Genomic DNA, 20,464 nt, shown 5'->3' on the forward strand with positions numbered 1-20,464 from the left:
CAGAGGAGCATGTTCTGTAACTTTGCTCAAATTAAAGACGACACATTTGTGGGGAGGACAAAATAAATAAACCGAAGTCCAGTAAACGTTATAAATCCCTGCTCTTTTATTGGCTTGGAGGGCTGATTTGAAATGTAAAAGGTGAAGGAGATCAGCATTAAGTTTTCACCGTTAAAAGTAGGAGAGGCCAACCATATGTTTATAAGAGCAGGTCCTTCTTAGTCTCTTGGAGATAGGCTGATTCTTCGAAGGGATTTTTGACTTGTGTTTTATGCTACCTTTTTTTCTCTATGAGGTCAAATAAGTAGTTTGTATATTAACTGCTGTTAATATATTAACTCTAGGACTTGGCACAATATCTGGCATAGGTACTCGAAAATATTTGTGGAGTGAATTTTAAGGATTTGAAACACAGCTGACAAAGAAATCTTGGCAATAATTGAGTACATACCAGATGCCAGGAACTTGGGTCAGAAATTAAGGCTGCAAAATGCCAAAGGTTAAAGACAAGGAAAGAATCCTAGAAGCAGTAAGAGAAAGGCAGCTAGTTACTTACAAGGGAACTCCCATAACACTGTCAGCTGATTTCTTGACAGCAGCTTCACAGGCCAGAAGGGACTGGCATGAAATATTCAAAGTGATGAAAAGCAAGGACCTACAACCAAGACTACTCTACCCAGCAAAGCTATCATTTAGAATCAAAGGACACATAAAGAGCTTCCCAGACAAGAAAAAGCTAAAGGAGTTTACCAACACCAAACCATTACAAGAAATATTAAAGGGACCTCATTAAGAAGAAGAAAAAAATCAAAAATATGAATAATAAAATGGCAATAACTATGTACCCATCAATAATCACTTTAAATGTAAATGGATTAAATTCTCCAATCAAAAGACATAGGGTAGCTGAATGGATAAGAAAACAAGACCCATACATATGCTGTCTACAAGAGATACACTTCGAATCAAAAGACACACAGACTGAAAGTAAAGGTATGGAAAAAGATATTTCATGCAAACAGAAATGAAAAAAAAAAAAGCTGGGGTAGCCATACTTATATCAGACAAAACAGACTTTAAAACAAAGGCTATCCTAAGAGACAAAGAAGGACATTACATGATAAAGGGATCAATTCACAAGAGGACATAACCCTAGTAAACACTTATGTACCCAACAGAGGAGCATCTAAATATGTAAATACTGACCAACATAAAGGAAGAGATCGACTGTCATACAGACATAGTAGGGGACTTTAACATCCCATCAACGCCAATGGACAGATCTTCCAGACAGAAAATCAACAAGGAAACAGCAGCCTTAAATGACACACTAGACCACATGGACTTAATTGATATTTTTTGAGCATTTCACCCCAAAGCAGCAGGAAAAAAAAAAGAAAGAAAGAAATTAATGCTGCAAAGACTAAAAAAAACAAAACCTGGTTCCTGCCCTTAAGGCACTCACAGTCCATCTGAGGAGGTAGCTACTTCTCTAAGTCACTGATATAAAATCATACACGTAATAAACGAGGTTTGAACAAAGTGCTATGGAAACAGTCACATAATCTCTAAGCAGTAACACCCTAAGAATTCAAATGACTTCAGGATTTTGATAATATTTAGTCATGTTCTTAAAATCAGATATATATAAATGGAAGGGTCTAACACAGGAGTTTCTAACTCAAATGCTGGGTGAGTGGGTAAAGCAAAATAAATGGGTGACACGCGCTGCCTTTTAAGAGTGATGAATGGCCACAACTGCAGTGATCTGGGGATGTCATGCCCTGAATAAAACTGGCTCTTGCTACTTATAGCCAGTCAATTATTACTACGAAGGAATAAACCATGTTGCCAAATTTTCTAATTTTTTAAGTGAAGCTGGAAATATAGATTTGGGGGGGGGAGGAGCTGAAATTTCTCAATTGTTAAATGTTGGCAAACACTATGCAAAGTAAATATAACACATCAAATGGGCCACATTTGGTTCAGAGGTCATCAGTTTGCAACTTCTGGTCTAGAAGTTCACTCCATTTTATTTCCAGCACCTAGAACAGGGCATTGAACACAGTAGGAGCTCGTCATATATTTATTCAATAAATGAATGAATGACTTGAAATCCTTACCAATTTAGAGTAAAATTGTTATTTAGGATTTTATAAAAAATACTTTTCTCTTTATAGTCAGTAAAGTGTTTCTATTCAGGATTTCAAAGTTGACTAGAAGTTTATTCCACAAATACCCTTTGCCAAACCTTTTTTGTGCTATACCCACTATGCAAAAAGATCATCAAAGAGCTGTGAAATTTTAAGTATGGTTTTTCATTAAAAAGGGGGGAAGTACAAGTATAAAGTGAGGCAAAGAAAGAAGTATTAAATTTCCTGCAAAAAGCCAGTTTCCCCTTTTACAAATAAAAGACAGTTACATAAGAATTGTATGTGCTAAAATATACCAAGTCGTATGTCTAAAATATATGTAATTGTATGTTTAAAATGTACAGAGTTCTCAAGATATGAAGGTTAGGCCTTTTATTCCAAGCTATCAATGCCTTCTTTTCTGGCACAGTTATGTAGTCTATATGTATCTGCCTCCTTGTTTGTTTTTGTGAACTAAAAAACCACATAGTCATTCATTATTCATTGAACAGTGATTGAAACAACAAAAAGGCTCTAGGCACAGTGTATGCGTGCGTGTAGATGGTTTCTTTCATACAGTCTAGTACGGAAAGCAAATCATTATTAATATAATTCAGGCTACAGAGAAGTGTCTTGAGAGAGGTACAAATGAATGAGAGTTGTTAAAAATCTTTTTGAAATATCGTCTGGCGACTGATTATGGATGGCTATGAATGCCAGACTACGGACTTTGTAGTTTATTAGAAAGGCAACAGAGACTCACCACACTGAGGTATCTTCTATTTCACGTAAGGATACAAAGGCATTTGCAACCTGACCTGGCTGTCTCCAAATGGCATTTGTGAAATCTGAGGGAAAAAAATGTTTATTCACGTCTTAAAAGAGGTAAATGAAAATCCAAACTCTGAGTTTAAATATTAACATAATGAAAGCAAATACAAAATTAAAGGTGCAAATTTAATTTCGCTGCTTTTAAACACAATCTTTTTTAAAATTCAATTTTAATTGTTTTCAAATTAAATGAACAAATAGCAGCCCCCAAGTCGTTCAGCCCCGGCCCCCAACCGTGGACTCACTTTCATTCCATGCTAGTTAAACTCGCTCGGGAACGTCTCTCCTTTCGTAAGTGTTTTTGTAGGGACTCAGTTTTTAGGTGCAGCGCCTTTGTCGCCCCGCCTCCAACACGCAGCACTCCTGGATATTCTGATTGGCTGTAGCCCTCCCATGTGCTTTGCTCTGCTTCTCTGATTGGCCGACGGCATACCGCGAGCGCGAAGTCCGTTTCCTGGGATACGGTGTCGGCGGGCCGGACGTAGAGCAAGTCGTGATGTTCCCTGCGCCGGAACTTGAGCGTTAGTGGCCTCCGGGACCCTGGGTTTAGTCTCGGGGCGCCATGGCCAGCGTCCACGAGAGCCTCTACTTCAACCCGATGATGACCAATGGGGTGGTGCACGCCAACGTGTTCGGCATCAAGGACTGGGTGACGCCGTATAAGATCGCGGTGCTGGTGCTGCTGAACGAGATGGGCCGCACGGGCGAGGCTGCGGTCAGCCTCATGGAGCGGCGGAGGCTCAACCAGCTGCTCCTGCCACTGCTGCAGGTGAGGGGCCCCCGCCGGCTCCCGCTCTTTCAGCAAACCTTTACTGAGCACCTACTTTGTTCCGGACATCTACGTGGGCTTGGGGCTATAGGAGTTCATTAGATTACCTTTTCAGTCCTGGAGGGCTGCACATAAATATAGTTAATACAGCCAGCTAACACGTAATGAATGCTTACGATGAACCAGGCGCTTTATATACTTTTTTTTTTGCAGGCTCTTATCTGGCTCTCATTTGTGAGCTGAGTGACTGACTGATGGAAGACTTACTTTCTCAGACCCTCCGTCTTCTGTAAAATAGGGCTACACATTGGAGACGGATGAATCATACAGGCTCCGTATCCTAAAGGACCTTAATAAGTAATAATAATGGCATAAAACTAACAGCGAACATCGATTGAACACTTACTGTGTGCTAAGCATTTTACATGTTTTCTTCCATTTTGCAGACTCAGGTTGTAGCTCTACCACTTACTAGCAATGCTACTCAGGCAAGTTCCCTAGCCTATTTGGGTCTCTGGTTTCTATAAAATGGGAACATTAATAAAAAATGTGTCGTGGGGTGGCTGTATTAAATTAGAAGATTCATGGGAAGCTCTTTACAGTGTGTGGCACATAGTAAATGCTCAGTGTTAACTGTTTTCATTTTATTTTCTAGGTGGTGTACCTTTCCTTATATCAGTTGTTTTTCCATTTATTGTGTGATTATATGACTGACATCTCTCCCTCACTAGGCTATAATCCCTGAGGGCAGAGTTTTATCCTGTTTTTGTTCATTCTTGTTTCCGGGGAGCCCAGTATAGTCTTTAAATAAATATGTGGAACTAGCGAAATGGGGCACACCTTTTTGTGGTGAATGGGGAAGACTTCTAAGAGTAAGCCCAGTGTTAAGCTGGAGCTTGAAGAATGAGCAACTGTCTTTAAAGGAACAGTGGTGGCAGAAACAACGATCTGAGGTCCTGGGCCCTCAAATTATAGTATCTGAAGAGATAAATCTAATAAAATTAGAATCCATGAGTTGCATTCTTGCAAGTCAATATTGTTCATAAAGGGCTTTTTAAATTCATCACCTGTGTTTGTTTGGGAGAGTAGGGGTACTGAGGACACAGAAGTTAAGTGTCTTCCCACTTAGTTAAATAAAAGGAGTGGGTTCTCTATAATTTGTAGCTCCCAGTACTTTCTTCATTATTATTATTATAATTGCATTTTCCTCATTAGTCAAATAAAAGTCATAATACGAAAAAATTTGGTAAATAGAAGAAAGAAAGCAGTAATTCTGGTGTCTTAACACACACCTTTCTGCCTTTGCTCATGCTGTTTTTTTCTGTCTTGAATTCTCTTTTCTGGTTCTTTACCTGGCTAACTACTATATAGTTTTAATCAAAGTGTATGTAGAATTCGTCTAGTAAGGTCCCAATCAGATCCCAACCGCTTTACTTATTAGTTGGCTTCAAAAATTAGAAACTTCAGATGATACTAAAATTGATGAGTGAAAGCTTATGGTTCTTCATGCCCTCTAATCTTTTCCCTTTTGAGATTATCACTGTTAACATTCATTCACTTAACTATTGAGTAACAGTTAAGAATGGATCTTTCTGGACCTTTGGCTATATGTATGTGTATATAAATAGGTAGATGCATCTGATTATAAGTATCCTTTTAACTTTGCTTAAATTTTTTTTTTTTTTTTTTTGCACAATTGCTACTTCTGTCCTGCAGCTTGTTTCTTTCATTTAACAAGTCTTGGAGATCTTTCCATGTCAGCACATGTGACTAGATCTGTTTCATTCTTTTTAATGGCTGCATTGTATTCCACAGAAAAGAATCATAATTTTAATATTAAAATTTATAATTTATTATAAATTAATTATTGATGGACATAGGTTCTTTTCAGTTTTTGTTTATTTCAATCAATGCATACTGAACATACCTTCCGTAGGAGTGTAATTGCTGGTTATCTATATTGAAATATGGCATATATACTGTCAACTTATTCTCCAAAAAAAAATTGTTTTTAGTTTAAATCTCAATTAGATTGTAGTCTTCTTGATAACTGAGGTTGCATACTCTCTCTCTAACGGTACCTTAGTTGAACTTGGGTACACAGTATGTCTGCCTACCTTACAAGGTTTGGGGAAAAGTTAAATGAGATTACATTAATGAAAATGGGAAACCTGTGTTTGTGTAGTTTTTCCAGTTTGCAGAGCACTTTACAGTATCTTCATCTTTGCCACAACCGAGGACGATGATTATCATCTCCATTTTACTGACATAGGGCTCGGGGAGGCTACAACTTCCCTGCGATTACAAAACTAAGGAGGAGGGAATGGTAGATCTTTGGACTACAGATCCTATGCTTTTTTCCCCCATTTTAAGCCATTCCACTGACTAAACAAGAATGCTATGTGAATGTCTGGTATTACTTTAGCATTTTAGATGGATAGGTTTTTTCCCCCTTCCTGATTTGAGATTTAATGTTTGAGTCATTGTTAAAGCAGACGTTGATAAGTGAATTCATGTTTGCAGCTGTTTATCATTCTACAGCTCTTTAAAATTTACCCATAACCTCCCTTTCTTCTTTACCCAGGGCCCAGATATTACACTGTCAAAACTATACAAGTTAATCGAAGAATCTTGTCCTCAGCTAGCAAATTCAGTACAGATCAGGTAAAGTTCATTTTTTTTGTTGTTGTTAATTTTATTATTATTTATGCCTACAGCACCTGGTCTTCCTAGGTGGTCTCCCATCCAAGTACTACTAACCAAGCCTGACCCTGCTTAACTTCCAAGATCAGACATTGAGCTTGTTCAGGGTGGCATGGCCATGGACCATGGACCGTGGCTCCACTGGGGCGTGTACCTGGGACCTTCTGTGTGTAAAGCAGACGTGCTAACTGCTACACTATGGAACCACGTCAGTTCATTTTCTGTATATATGAAAAGATGTCAAAATAGATGAAAGTTAGAAAAGGGCACATAATTAAAACGTAGCTTTATTCTAGATTGTTTTCCTAAGTACTTTAATTTTTCTTTTTTTTTTTGGAAAAATAGTTAATATTAAACATACTGCTTTAAAATGTATTTTTCTGTCTGGATCTATCTCTTTTTAGCTGTTGCAGAGAATTCTGTTTTTACTGCGATGTGTTACTTTGACAAATTTTATGATCAAGAAAACATCAGCGATGATACTTTTCAGAATATGGGAGTGACATTATAGATTATCAAGTTTGTTTTATGTGCCACCATCTCATATGAATCTCTGCATTGCTTTTAAAATATCTTTGTTTTGATAATTGTGGAATGTGAAATCTGGGAAGATGTTCAAAGGGCCATGCTAAAATACGTACTTCAATTTTCTCATTCAGAATCAAACTGATGGCCGAAGGCGAATTGAAGGATATGGAACAATTTTTTGATGACCTTTCAGATTCTTTTTCTGGAACTGAACCAGAGGTTCACAAAACAAGTGTAGTAGGTATGAAGCTCTTCCAAGGAGAGCAGAGAATATTTTCATTGAAATGAGCAGCTTTCTAAATCACATCTGTCATTACTCTTATATCTGAACAAACACAGTGGGGGTGTTAGACATGTTTTAGTTTGTATATATTGCCTTGCCATTTTGATCTATGTTTAAATAATTGTCTAATGGAAAAACATCTCCTGTTTTGTCTATAATAGTCAAGGAATAAGCCTGGTCCAGGGGGCTTTTTGGAGTTTCTCAGCTCTTTCTTACAGTCCTCTGGATCACTTCTCTGCATTGTACAATTTTAAGTCAGGGTCACCAGCTAAACTTTTAGAAAGAGAGATAGGTCAGAATGTGTTATTGATATAGTTTATAAGGTGAGGGGTTACATGAAATATCTTGATGCCTTTCTATTAGCTTTATATTTCTGCTTCATCCATCTGGCTTTTTTGTCTGCTAGCCTTTGTAATTCGACACGTTATTTATTAATCTCTTATGTACCAGAATATGGACTTACAAAATAGACATGGATCTTCTTTTTATGGAGATTACATTCTGATAGGATGGTAAAAGATAATTTCAGATAGTTATAACAGCCATGAAAAAATATGTTGGGTGGATAAAGATGGTGGAGTGTGGGTGGGAGGACTGAGTCCTGAATAAGAAGAAACCAGATTTGTAAAGGATGGGAGAAGAACATTCTAGGCAGAGGGAATAGCAACTGCAAATGTCTCTTTTTGATTCTTTTGAAGGAAGAATTGCAACAGTCATCAAATTTGTGTAGCCTGATTTCATTTAATGCCTTCGCCTTGTCTGTGTCTTATTTTGTAGGTTTATTTCTGCGTCACATGATCTTGGCCTACAGTAAGCTTTCTTTCAGTCAGGTGTTTAAACTATACACTGCCCTTCAACAGTACTTCCAAAATGGTGAGAAAAAGCCAGTGGAGGACGCTGATATGGAACTGACCGGCAGAGAAGAGGGCGAAAGAAAAATGGAAAAAGAAGAACTTGATGTATCTATAAGGTAACCTGGGTTTTTCTGACAGGGATCCCCTCTTGCGAAATAGCACAATTACGGATGCGGTAAATCCCCATTCGTTCAGAGTTCTTGTGCCGGCTGGCCGGCATCTTCCTGCCCCTGCAGATCCAGGAAGATGACCCAGATGGGGCTACATCATTGGGCTCCTGGCCCCCTGACTTCTGAGTGGGATGCACTGGTGGGAAATCCAGGGGTCCAGGGAGGACTGTGTCAGGGCACTGATTCACTGGTGGGCCGACTTTAAGGCCACAGCTTCTATCAGGTGGCCCTCTCTGTAATCCTCTGGGGTCCAGTAACTAGGAAGATGTCCCGGGCCCGGTGTGTAAGGTGCCTCACTCTTACCAGCCTCAGGCACTGTATTGTCCCTTATGGTTTCTCTGTCCCCTGCCCCTATTTCTGTAAGTGGTCCTTTAGTAAACTCTTTTCAGGTTACCCCATTTGAACGTGCCATTTGCTTTCTGCTGGGACCCTGACTGGTAGTGTTCAGGACTTCTGAGTAAATTAAATTAACAATTGATTAATTCAGTGCCCTGGGGATGTGGTGCTGCTGCCCACCTGGTCGTTCAGGCGCGAACCCCAGGAGTGGCCTTGCTCCCGCCTCCCCTCTGCCCTGACGGTAGCCAGTCCTCCAGCCGGTCCAGGCAGTCCTTCCTCCACAGTGCGTCCGGGATTAGTTCACTTCTCCCCATGGCCCCTGCCACCCCCTGACTCTTTCCTGGATGACCTCTAGTGTCCTAACTGGTCTCCTTGCCTCAACTCTTGTCTCCCGACAATCTGTAGGGAGCCTCGTGGGAACCTCTGCAGATATAAATCACACCATGGCACTCTTCTGCCCCAAACCCTCACTGACCTTGCAATTCAGACAGAAATCCAGGCCGACCACGGCCTGGTGCCTGCATGGTCTGCATAGCCCTGTCACCCTCCCCGCCTTTTCTCCTTACTCTCCCTTCGCTCTCAGCAGCCTCACTACTCGGCTTGCTTTCAGTTCTTGAGTCTCCCAAGCTGATTTCTGCCTCAGGCAGCCTGCCATGCGCTTCCCTGGCTTCTCACCTGGCTTGTTCCCTTTCGCCGTTCAGATCTCACGCCCATGTCCTCACACAGGCCTTCCCTAACCACATATCTGAAGGAACCTCCATCCTAAATATTTTCAGCTTCTTTATTTTCTTCATGGCTTTCATCAATAAGTAACTTTTTACGTTTGCTTGCTTGTTTGTATCTGTGTCCTCTGCCTTTGCACTCCGTCAGAGCTAAGACCCTTTCTGTCTTGTTTCACATTTTCCCCAGCGCTTGGTACAGTGTCTGAATCATAGAACGTGCCTGTAAATATGTGTCAGAGGAAGAAATGCAGGAGATCAAAATTTATGGTCTATCAGCCCACACTGGTAACTGACCCCATGACACACTTTTCATTGATTTCCTTCCTTTCGCTGTCTCACTTCACTCCCCAGTTGTTGCCTGGGATCACCTCCCAAATAAACTACTTGTACTTGGAGTGAAAAACATGTGTGTGTGTGTGTGTGTGTGTTTCCCCATATCTAAAGGAGCCGACAGTATGGTGAGGAAGGTTGTCACATGAACAGTTGCAATCCGGTGTGCTCAGGGCTCTGATTTAAGTCAGCCCGACCCGCCCTTAGCAGGCTGGCCAAGCCCCTCGGAAGGTGGAGAGCCACTGTGTGTAGAGAATGCGTTCCTAGGAGTGGTGTTTGTACTGCTACGTGATTTGTTCAGCGCATACTCAGAACAAGATTATAGTACCACTAACTACTTCCAGAAGCTCACTCGCTTCGAGTTGCTTCCAAATGCTTCTTGTCTCTTGGAAAGGCAGTGCAGTGCGGGTTAAAGGGTCTGGCTCTGGAGTCAGACCCCTGGATTTGAATTCTGGCTTCTTCCCTTATTCCTTGTGAGACCTTGGGCCAGTTACTCACCCTCTCTGTGCTTCGGTTTCCCCATGCAGTAAACATTCAACAAACATTCACGATTGTTCTCTAATTTCTCCTTCGGTTAAGTCCCCTAAGGAAGGCTTCCAGGCAGCAGTCCTTGTACTAGCTACTTTATGTGCTTAAAATTGCAGAATGTCACTTATTCCGAAAAGTTAAATTCACGTTTTTATTATTATGGTTTGGCTTTCTCCTAAATTAATCTGATTTAATTAGGTCTAACTGCATCTTTTTGTTTCTATCCTATTCTAAGAATTCATTTATGTGTAATCCATTTGTGTGTTAAGGTATATGGTTTCAGAAAATAGTGCACACGTAGTAGACTGTATTTCATCACCGAAATGAAAGAAATATATTATTTAAATGTTATTTCAATTAAATAGTATAATTCTTTGTCCAGAAAGAAATTATTTTACTTGTTATGGGATATTTTTTATTTTACAAGATGTATTTACATATATTTCTTCATTCTTTTAAAAAGGAAAATTTCACGTTTTTCTTTTTGTGATCTTTTCTGATGTTTTATTGCATTTTGAGAAGCTGCTCACTTTCGCCCTTTCAATTTTTTTCCTAGAATTTTTATTAAAATATTAAAGGCGAAAATAATATTACATAGCTTGCAAATCTCCCATCTTACAATGAAATTATTCCTATTTGAAAATGGGAATCCAACTATTAATTTGGAAGAGAGGGAATAAATATTCAGTCAACAAATGCTTAGCAGGTGTGTTTAAAAATCCAATTACGTAAGAAAGTGCAAACTGAAACTCAGCTTCAGTTTTGTTTGCTCCTTGCTGCTAAGGGGCAGCTGTGCGTCCTGTGGTGACACGTCAGGCTCATAGGGTTACACCACGTGTGGGTGCTGTGGAGGCTGCTAGTCTGCAAGCTGCTGGAACTACATCTCTGTGCTTCTAAAAGGACCCAACAAAAGTAGAAATTCTCTGATATTTCTTCACTTGCCAGTGATTTAATATAAATCTCCCCAAAACATTAAATATATCCGATAGATATATTTGTCTTATTGAGTGTTTCCTGTGTGCCAGGCACGATGTTAGGTGCTACGCTGTCAGAGAAGAGGGCAGAGTCTCTTTCCTCGTCGGGTTATGTGGGGTTATCTCTCAGATAATAGAGAGGTAACTAAATAAGTAGTGTGATTTCAGGGAGTCAGTGCAATAAAGAGAAAATGAGACCCAAGGATAGAGAGCAACTGGGGTGCTGCTAGGGACGGCCTCTCTAAGACTGGGAGCTGGGTGATGAAGGCAGCTGCCCTGAGAAGAGTTGCCAGAGTGAGCACACGGCAGACACAGCTCCCGAGACAGGACAGGCTGACGTACTGGAGAGACGGAGGGAGGACAGTGTGGCCTGAGTGCATAAGGCCGGGGAGGAGGGGCTGGGTCACCCCCTCCGGTCGCACACCTCGGCAGGGCTCAGGTCCTCGTGGGCTCCTGGATGTTTAGGAACTGTTCTCTGTCTCGGTCCCTCCCCTCCCCTGTTTTCGTCCTGCACTACCCTGCTCAGTCTCCGAGCCTGGTGTTTGGGGCCTCCCGCAGCTGACCTTTCTGACCTTACCCTCTGCTCTCAGCTTAGATCCTTCCCCCAGCCTTTTCCCATTCTGCCTCTTTTGTTTTCTTTTCTTGGAATACCTTCTTTCCTTGTCATTTCCCCACTCCTTCCCAATTTTCAAGTTCCTCAACCACTCTAGCTGCAATGATTTCTCCCTTTTCTAAGTACAGAATTTATATTCATCCTTGGCATTTTCTGTTTGCTGCCATCTTTTCACATGGCCGGGTCTTAGCCTTCACCAAGACTGTAAGCCCATTAAGGCGTTGTATTCCCCTCCCCCTGACCTTGACTAGTGTTTCATGCATTGCAAGTATTTAAAAAAACAAAACCAAAAAACTTTGTTAATTGATCAATCCTATGTTATATTTTTAAATTTTCAGTTATAATGGTAGATTTAAGCCATGTACTATTTCCACATTAAAAATGCACATCCATGAAAACTTTGCTTGTAGTTTTACAAAGTACATGGACTCCTTAAAGCCCATCCATGGACCCAGGGCGAATGCTCTTCATTTATAGCACTAGTAAGTCTAAAATTCTCTCCAGCTGATAACAGGTATACTTGAGCCCTTTTCCTAAACTCAATAATTCTGTGGCTTCTTAAGAGTTACTTTCTCCTGCATGCATTTGTGAGGCCCTGCAGGAGCAAAGGAGGAGTCAGTAAAAGATGTTTGGGCCACAATATATATGTATTTTTTTTTATGCCTACAGCACCTGATCTTCCTAGGTGGTCTCCCATCCATGTACTAACCAGGCCTGACCCTGCTTAGCTTCCAAGATCAGACGAGATTGGGCTTGTTCAGGGTGTCATGGTCGTGGACTGGGCCATGATATTTTTATTTGCTCATCCCAAGCTTGTTCCCATTGGCCACGGTTGCCACCATGGAAGCCAAAGCCAATTCGATTTATAATAACTATTTGCCTTCATTTGTAGCAATTTTACTCTGTGTGATTCTGATTTTTTTGTTGGTGTTAACCTGTTGCTCCTATGTCCTTTATTATGAGTTACCCCAAATCTCTTTTTGGAAAGGATTTAAATAAGTAAAGCACTTGGACTGATTGTCATTCTTATTACCCAAATACTTCACTGTTTTCCATTTGAGGACTTGGCCTGTGAATTTTTTCCTTTTCCCTCTAGGTTGCTGTTGTATTACTGGTCTTTTAGACCTGGGTCGGGGCTGGTTCTTGGCAGCTCCAATAATTGCAGAAGCTGATACACTGCCTTGGGGATTGTTAGGTCATATTTACTGGAAATAAAACCAAGAGGATACTAGAGCAGCTCTTCCCCAAGTGTTTTCTATGGAATACTCGTGCTTCTTGAGAGATGTGAGGAAAGCATTCTTTGTACAAATGAGTTTGGGAAATGGCACGTTAAACAAAAGTAAATAAAGTTCGTGTTGAATTTCTCTAATGTGCATCACTAATCTCAAAGCAAAATAGAGTATACAACTTCCCCCAAATTATTTAACCTCAGAAACATTATTTTTGAATACCTGCTTACATATCATTTGCATGAGACAGCTTGAGAACTGCTGTATTAGACACAGTGCTTATATAAATATTTATGTAGGAGTAAATATTGATTTTTATACTTATTGTAATCCTATATAGAGAAGCTATTTCTTCAGTCATCTGTAAAAGGGTAATATTCATACTTTGCCCTCAGAATAAGACTTTTATATTGTGCACGTATAGATTTGTCAAGTCTAGATTTATATTAGTACGTTTCTTGTTCATTGGTTCTGTGTAATCTAAACTTCCAGGCAAATGGTTATTTCTTAGATGAAGCCTCTTTTTCCTGCTCTTGAATACAGTGCCATCTTGTATCTACAGCATGGAGTCAGAAACGCTTTGTTCATTCATTTCCCAGACTCTGAGTGCCCGTGTAAATGCACCAAGCTCAGCAATACGTAGTGTGTGATAAGCATCTCTAGGAGACAGTGGGAGCTCAAATGAGAGATTTCAGGAGAGATTCTTGGAGGATGTGACACTTGAGGTAATCTTCAGTGATGGGTGGTGTGCAACAGTCCAACAGTGGGTGAGAAAAATGGGTCCTGCAGGCTGAGGAAGCAGTGGGGGCATCTTGTCATGATCGGGGACCTGTAAGGAGTTCATCGTGGCTGGGGTTTAGGTGAGAAAGAGAAGGCGAAGGAGAGAGTCAGGAGGTAGGACCACGCGTGAAGCATCGCACCTGCCCTGCTGAGCAGCGTGGACTTTATTTTGGAAGGTGAGGGGATACTACTGAAGGGCTTTAAATTGGGGATGGCTTGATAGATACGCATTTTAGGAAGCTCACGCTGAGAGCTGTGTAGAATGTAGACCTATATCTGTCCATAATTACATCGTTTGAACTTTGGCATGTCATTCAACATCACTTTTTAAGTATGTCTTTTCTATTCCTGAGGAGAGAGAATTAATTTTAAAAGTTTTGAACTCTTCTGATAAGGATTCTATTTGACTTTTAAGCATTGGTGTAATTCTTTATATTATTTTTATTTTTTCTAGAGAAGAGGAGGTATCTTGCAGTGGGCCGCTGTCCCAAAAACAAGCAGAATTTTTTCTTTCTCAACAGGTATGTTAACTCTAATTTATCATGAACTTTCTTTTTAATCGTGTGACATTGTATGTCATGACATATGCCTGTTATGATGGTTTATTTTTTAAACCCATTTAGTAGGTTTATCGGCAAATCTGTATTGTCCCTTACTCTTGGTCCTCTTTTCTTCACTAATAATGCAGATGTTGCTATGTGTCTCTTCGTATTTTGTGAGTAATTTTATTTTTCTTTCAAAGTTATAACGCAGGTTTATTTAGTAATGGTGTGCAACTAACACAGCCCCAAACACGTGATTTAGAAAACTTACTTCCCTTTCTCCAATATTTTATTATTTTATTATGGACATTTCCAAATAGAAAGAAAAGTTGAAAAGCTTTGTACAGTGAATACCCATGTACCCATCTCCTACATTCTACAAGTAATATTGCTCTGTTTATCACGTGTCTACCTATCCTCTATCCAGCCGCCATTTCTTTTCTTTTTTTTATGCATTTTAAGTTGCAGATATCAGTACGCTTTACCCCAAACATTTTTTTTTAATAAACGTATTTATTTAAATTAGTTTCAAGTATACAACACATAGGTTAAACATCTATAATGTTTATAAAACGATCCCCCCAATTGCTCCCTCCCTCCCCGGGCCCTCCACTTAGCCATCACGTTAATGCTGACTGCATTCCTCCTTCCGTGCTCCCCGTGACCAACTATCAACTACTAATTTGTACTTGTTTAACCCTTCACCCCATTCTCTCAGCCTCCCAAACCCCCGTCCCTCTGTCCGTCACCAAATTGTCTACTATATTTGTGAGTCTATTTTTGATTAGTTTGTTCTTTTGTTCCTCAGATACCACATATGAGTGAAATCATATGGTACCTATCTTTCTCTGTCTGACTTATTTCACTCAACATAATAACCTCTAGGTCCATCCATTTCATTGCAAATGATAGGATTTCATTTTTTTTTTAATGGCTGAGTAATATTTCATTGTATATATGAACCATAATTTCTTTATCTAGTCGTCTGTTGATGGGCATTTAGGTTGCTTCCATATCTTGGCTATTGTAAATTGTGCAGCCATGAATATTGGAGTGCATAGATCTTTATGAATTATTGTTTTGGTTTTCTTTGGATAAATACCTAGAAGTACAATTGCTGGGTCAAAGGGTATATCCATGTTTAATTTTTTGAGGAACTTCCATACTGTTTTCCATAGTGGCTGTACTAATTTGCAGTTCTACCAACAATGTATGAGGGTTCCTTTTTCTCCACATCCTCGTCAACACTTTCTGTTTTTTGATTTATTGATGATGGCCATTCTGACAGATGTGAGGTGATGTCTCATTGCGGTTTTAATTTGCATTTCTCTAATGATTAGGAACCTTGAGCATCTTTTCATATGTCTGTTAGCCATCTGTATTTCCTCTTTGGAGAAATATCTGTTCAGGTCTTCTGCTTATTTTTTAATTGGATTGTTTGTTTTTTATTGTTATTGAGTTATATAAGTTCTTTATAAATTTTGGATATTAACCCCTTATAAAATGTATCATTAGCGAATATCTTCTTCCAGTTGGTTGTCTTTTTGTTTTGTTGATGGTTTCCTTTGCTGTACAAAACCTTTTCAGTTTGGTGTAGTCCCACCCCAAACATTTTTTTGCTGGTGTTTTTCAGCCATACTTTTTCATTTTCTCAGTAACATAAGCTGAACATTTTTCTCTTATTTTCAAGCATAGAATTTTTATTTCTGTGCTCGACTTTCCTATTTTCCCTAATTTTGTTCTTAAATTTTTTTCTGCAGAAAGATGTAATGTTTAGATCTAGATAAAAGTGATAGAAACACCCCTACAGATGAATTTCAGACAGTTTAGGAAAACTGTCTAGACAATCGATTAACTATAGAGGAGAAAATATGGCTGATCCTCACCTCATCTTCATTCCTCAATATATTACAGGTGGATTAAAGGGGGTAAATGTAAATACTTAAAGCTGTAATTAAACTAGATGGAACTACATATTAAGTTTTAACTGATCTCTGGATGAGGAAAGACTTTCTAAACATAAAAGCTGTGGAAGAAACACGTAGGAGATTATTTGATTTTTCAGCATAAAAATTTTAAATGTCTGCACGTCAGAACATGTTTTAACAAAATTAAAAAGCATACAACAAAATGGGGTAAGTACTTGCAGTAAATGTGACAAAAGGTTAATATTTTTGTTTTAAAAATCATTTTCAAAGACTATTTGATGAGATAGTTTGTAATATACTATTAAATGAAAAGAGTAGGAAGTTAGGTGTTCTAATTTTGTTAAAAACGGTATATATATATATGTATGTATACACGCATATGTATGTACATGCATATATGCACATAGAAAAAAGACACTGGAATAAGATTCACTGAAGAATTAATAGTGTTATTTCTGGTGGAGGGATTACAGATTTTTGTTTTTTGTATGCTTGTTCATATTTTTGGAATCTTCTTTAATGACATAATGAATTAAAACAAAATTACTTGCAGAAATTATTACTTATAGAGAAAAAATTTGTCTAGGTAGAATTGAAGTAGTGTATATAGCCCAGTCAAGTACTAATATTTAATTTGGAACTGGTTTTCTACATATTTTATATAATTGTTGCTGATACCACCCATATGAAGTAAATGACCAGGAGTAGCGCAACTGGGAGCCGTGAGGCCCTTTGTGGGCGCTGTGATACACACTGCCTGCCTGAGGGTGCTTTCGGTTTGTGGGTGGGGTTAAACTGGCCCTTTCACTCTAGCTTGGTAAGTACTGTAGGAAGGGTTAGTGGAGGGGGCTTGTGGGAGCACTAGGGGCTTATAGGACCTTATCTAGGCTACAGAGTGATAGGAGCAGTTCTCTCTAAATTGGTGCCCGAGGGATTAGCAGGGGTTTGCATGGGAGGAGTGTGTGGACGGGGAGCGATGTCTGGGAGACTTACTGGTGCAGGAAGAGGGAACCATGTTCCTTATGGTCAAGAAGAGAGAGTAGCTGCAGAAAAGAAAATAATGAGATGATGCTATTTAGTATAACATTTCCATATGTTCATTGGTCATTTCTTTCTACTGAGTTGTCATTTTTAAATTTCAGGCTTCTTTGTTAAAGAATGATGAGACCAAAGCCCTCACTCCAGCTTCTTTGCAGAAGGAATTGAACAATTTGTTGAAATTTAACCCTGATTTTGCTGAAGCGGTGAGTCTTTTCCAGAATTTGTTGCTGAGTTGAAAAGGAATGACAAGGCTCCTCTTCTTGTTGAGTTGCCTTGCAAACAAGGATAGGCCTGTTGGCCCAAGATCTTGGAGAGAAATCCTGTCGTGGGCAAGTCAGCAGCCAAGCCTGGGTTGCTGCCACTCCCGCCCACCCTTGTGCCAGTAGCGTTTCTTCAGTCGAACGTGTCCTTTTCTCTGACGTTGTGAATTACGGACGGACGATAGAGTAGACTGTTTAAAAAATTTGGCCTAAAAATTCCTTCCTTTCTCTGTTTTTGTCAGTGTGGTTTTTGTTTTGTTTTGTTTTTTAAGTTCAAATAATACCATTCCTCAATGGATTTTTTTTTCCCGGATAACTTTCTTAATAGTACCTGGATTTGATGTCTGGCTTAATCCACAGGTAGAAAAATAACTGTTTTGCTCCCTAGTAACTGGAATCTGCCTGTTTGGAGGGAAGTTTAATTCAGTGATTAAACAAAATGAAAACGTTTTCAAAATAAAAGATAATGAATTTAATAAACTAGTAAAAGTCTCACTGTTTGAACTTGGACATTTAGAAAAAATAATTTTATAATTTTTATATGAATTTAGGTTTTAAAATCTTTATTTTTGAACTTGTGTTATTCCTTAATACCCCAGCGAGGTGAACTTCCCCTCCACCCTCACGTATCACCTAGTATAACCAGTGACGTAGTGCATGTATATTTAGGATAAAACACTGTCACAAATTCTAATGGAACTCCTGTTTTTCATTTGGGGACTCCCTCTGGGAGGAAACAAACAATTGTATCTTGAACCTGTTTTTCTGTTTTTTCTGCCTATGGGGAAAAAAACGAACCTAAACTATGACCATCTTGTTAGAAGGGTGGGGGACACACGGGCATGTGCAGCCGTTGGAACTCTGAATTAGTCTTACACAAGAGGAAGCGGCATGTTTACAATGTGTGGATTGCTTCTTGTTTTAGCATTATCTGAGCTACTTAAACAACCTCCGGGTCCAGGATGTTTTCAGTTCAACTCACAGCCTCCTGCATTATTTCGACCGCTTGATTCTTACTGGAGCCGAAAGCAAAAGTAACGGGGAAGAGGGCTATGGCCGGAGCTTGAGGTACGCCGCCCTGAACCTGGCCGCCCTGCACTGCCGCTTCGGACACTAGTAAGTTCATGGGTTTGTATCCATGCGGAAATTGAAGACAATGACTCTCAAATGTTAATTGAGATGGAAATTTTTTTTAAATTCTGTATTAAAAAGAAGAAAGAGAAGAAAAGAAAGGAAGGAAGCAGGCTGTTTGATCTGAACTTGTCGATAACTTCCAAAAGGGAGGCTTTTTTCCTGGACGGAAGTTCACGAAAACCTTCTGCTTAAACAGCCTGCCCCCTGGTGCCGCTGTGCCACAGGGCTGCCCTCGTCCGGGGCCTCCGATTACTTCTAAGAACAACAGCCGTTGAATGAAAAGGAAATTAGGTCATTAGGCCAGAGAGTCCCAGAAGGACTTTTTGGAGTTAATAATGGGGATGCAAAAGCTATTTTAAGTATTTCAAAAAGCCAAAAGGAAGTTGTGCCTTTACTTGGTAAAAGACTGCACTGGCTTATTAAAAGTCACATGTTTGTGCTTTTAGATGGAATTCAGGCAGCTCAGTCAGGTGACACTTGGCTTACGTCATTGCTAAGGTATGCCTATGATTTTAATGAATAAAAACAGGAAAATTGACCAATTATTTGGTAAATAGAGTTAAGTGGAAAAAATCTTTCAAAACATGGAAGCTATTTTGGAAACCACGAAATAATGTGAATAATGAAAAAGTTAAGAGATTACTGATTCAAAGAGTCTCCCCATCTCCTGTGGCTTTTTTCCATTTGAGAGGAATGTGGTTTCTGCTATAGGCATCTTCGAATAGAGACTTGAGGGGGTAGTGATGGAAAAAGAAAGACCAGAGTTCAAGAATTGAGAGGAGTTCTTCCCCTTCCTGTATGGCCCAGGCAACACCCAGGAAGTTCTGTTAACTTCTGGTCATCACATTTTAAAAGGGACATTGACAAGCTGGTCTCGGAGGCATTCAGAGCCATACCATATAAACTATATGGGAAAGTTGGGAGACTGTTTAGCCTGAAGAAAAATGATTTAGCTAAGCACGTGTCTGGCATCTTCATGTACTACAAGGCTGTGTGAAAAGGGCTTAGTTGATTGAGTTCGTGACCACTAGGAGATCAGTGAGAGGTGGTCAGTGCAAGTGAAGGGGCAGAATATTCTCCCTCCTTACAAGGACGCCGTTTCCACAGCAGAATCCTTTGAGAAAGGTGCCAGTGCCGTTCCGAAGCCTAGACCAGGGACATCATTAAGGCCGCTGAGGCAGCAGGTCTGTAGATGCGCCCGATGGTGTTCGAGGATGCTGCAAACTCCATGACTTTGTGAGATCCGATACTGTCTTTTAATAATCAACTTCTTTTTGTCTGCCTAGCTTTAATGACCTCTTAATCAGAGCCTTTCCTTTTTTGTGTGTGCTCATGATAAAGAGCAACACCATTTGTAATATTTACCAATGACCTATTTCAGTGTTCAAAACAGCTTCCCCTGGGGTTTGGAAATTTGTATACAGCCTTCTAGATACAAGTAACCTGTTGATGTACAGAATTTCTTTATTTTTACAGTATTATCAATGGATGGGCAGCTAATTGCATGGAATTTCATTGGTAACTAATTCCTGATTTATTCAGGTCTTGTCTTTGTTTCTTGTCTTGGCACTATGGTCCTGCCTAAGCCTTTGTGACTAGCTAATAGGATTGTGGCGATTTCTTGAAAATCTTGAGAGTTTATTGAGCATGTACTGTGTACTAGGCACTGTTGTAGGTGCGGGGAATATAATAGTGAGAACAGAGGAAAAAGCCCCTGTTTTCATGGAGCTTACAGCGGGAGGGATAAAGAAGTAGCGCTAAACATATATCGAGTCGT

General features: G+C 39.7%; 2 protein-coding genes and 1 pseudogene across 4 annotated transcripts in view; 1 reads left to right on the forward strand and 2 right to left on the reverse strand.

The window, feature by feature from the left end:
• Positions 1-3,323, reverse strand: part of RNF34 (ring finger protein 34) — a 32,894-nt gene extending 29,571 nt beyond the window's left edge. For both annotated transcript variants that reach the window (XM_039879396.1, XM_039879393.1), the window contains exons 1-2: positions 3,209-3,323; positions 2,896-2,980 (exon numbers count right to left, since the gene is read on the reverse strand). The gene's annotated coding sequence lies outside the window, so the exon portion shown is untranslated. The remainder of the gene's footprint in view (positions 1-2,895; positions 2,981-3,208) is intronic.
• Positions 3,324-3,421: 98 nt separating this feature from the next.
• The window catches only part of ANAPC5 (anaphase promoting complex subunit 5), a 32,716-nt gene continuing 15,673 nt past the window's right edge, over positions 3,422-20,464 (forward strand). Inside the window, exons 1-7 of one of the 2 annotated variants that reach the window (XM_039879389.1) lie at positions 3,422-3,732; positions 6,317-6,396; positions 7,095-7,204; positions 8,024-8,216; positions 14,237-14,303; positions 17,395-17,496; positions 18,479-18,669. In XM_039879389.1, coding sequence (XP_039735323.1) covers positions 3,526-3,732; positions 6,317-6,396; positions 7,095-7,204; positions 8,024-8,216; positions 14,237-14,303; positions 17,395-17,496; positions 18,479-18,669 — 950 coding nt within the window. In that variant the 5' untranslated portion in view covers positions 3,422-3,525. The remainder of the gene's footprint in view (positions 3,733-6,316; positions 6,397-7,094; positions 7,205-8,023; positions 8,217-14,236; positions 14,304-17,394; positions 17,497-18,478; positions 18,670-20,464) is intronic. The other variant, XM_039879390.1, reaches the window with a different exon arrangement.
• On the reverse strand, positions 12,434-12,552 carry LOC120616130 (uncharacterized; annotated as a pseudogene).

This window comes from Pteropus medius, unplaced genomic scaffold (assembly GCF_902729225.1).
Source record: "Pteropus medius unplaced genomic scaffold, Ma_sr-lr_union100, whole genome shotgun sequence".
NCBI lineage: Eukaryota > Metazoa > Chordata > Mammalia > Chiroptera > Pteropodidae > Pteropus > Pteropus medius.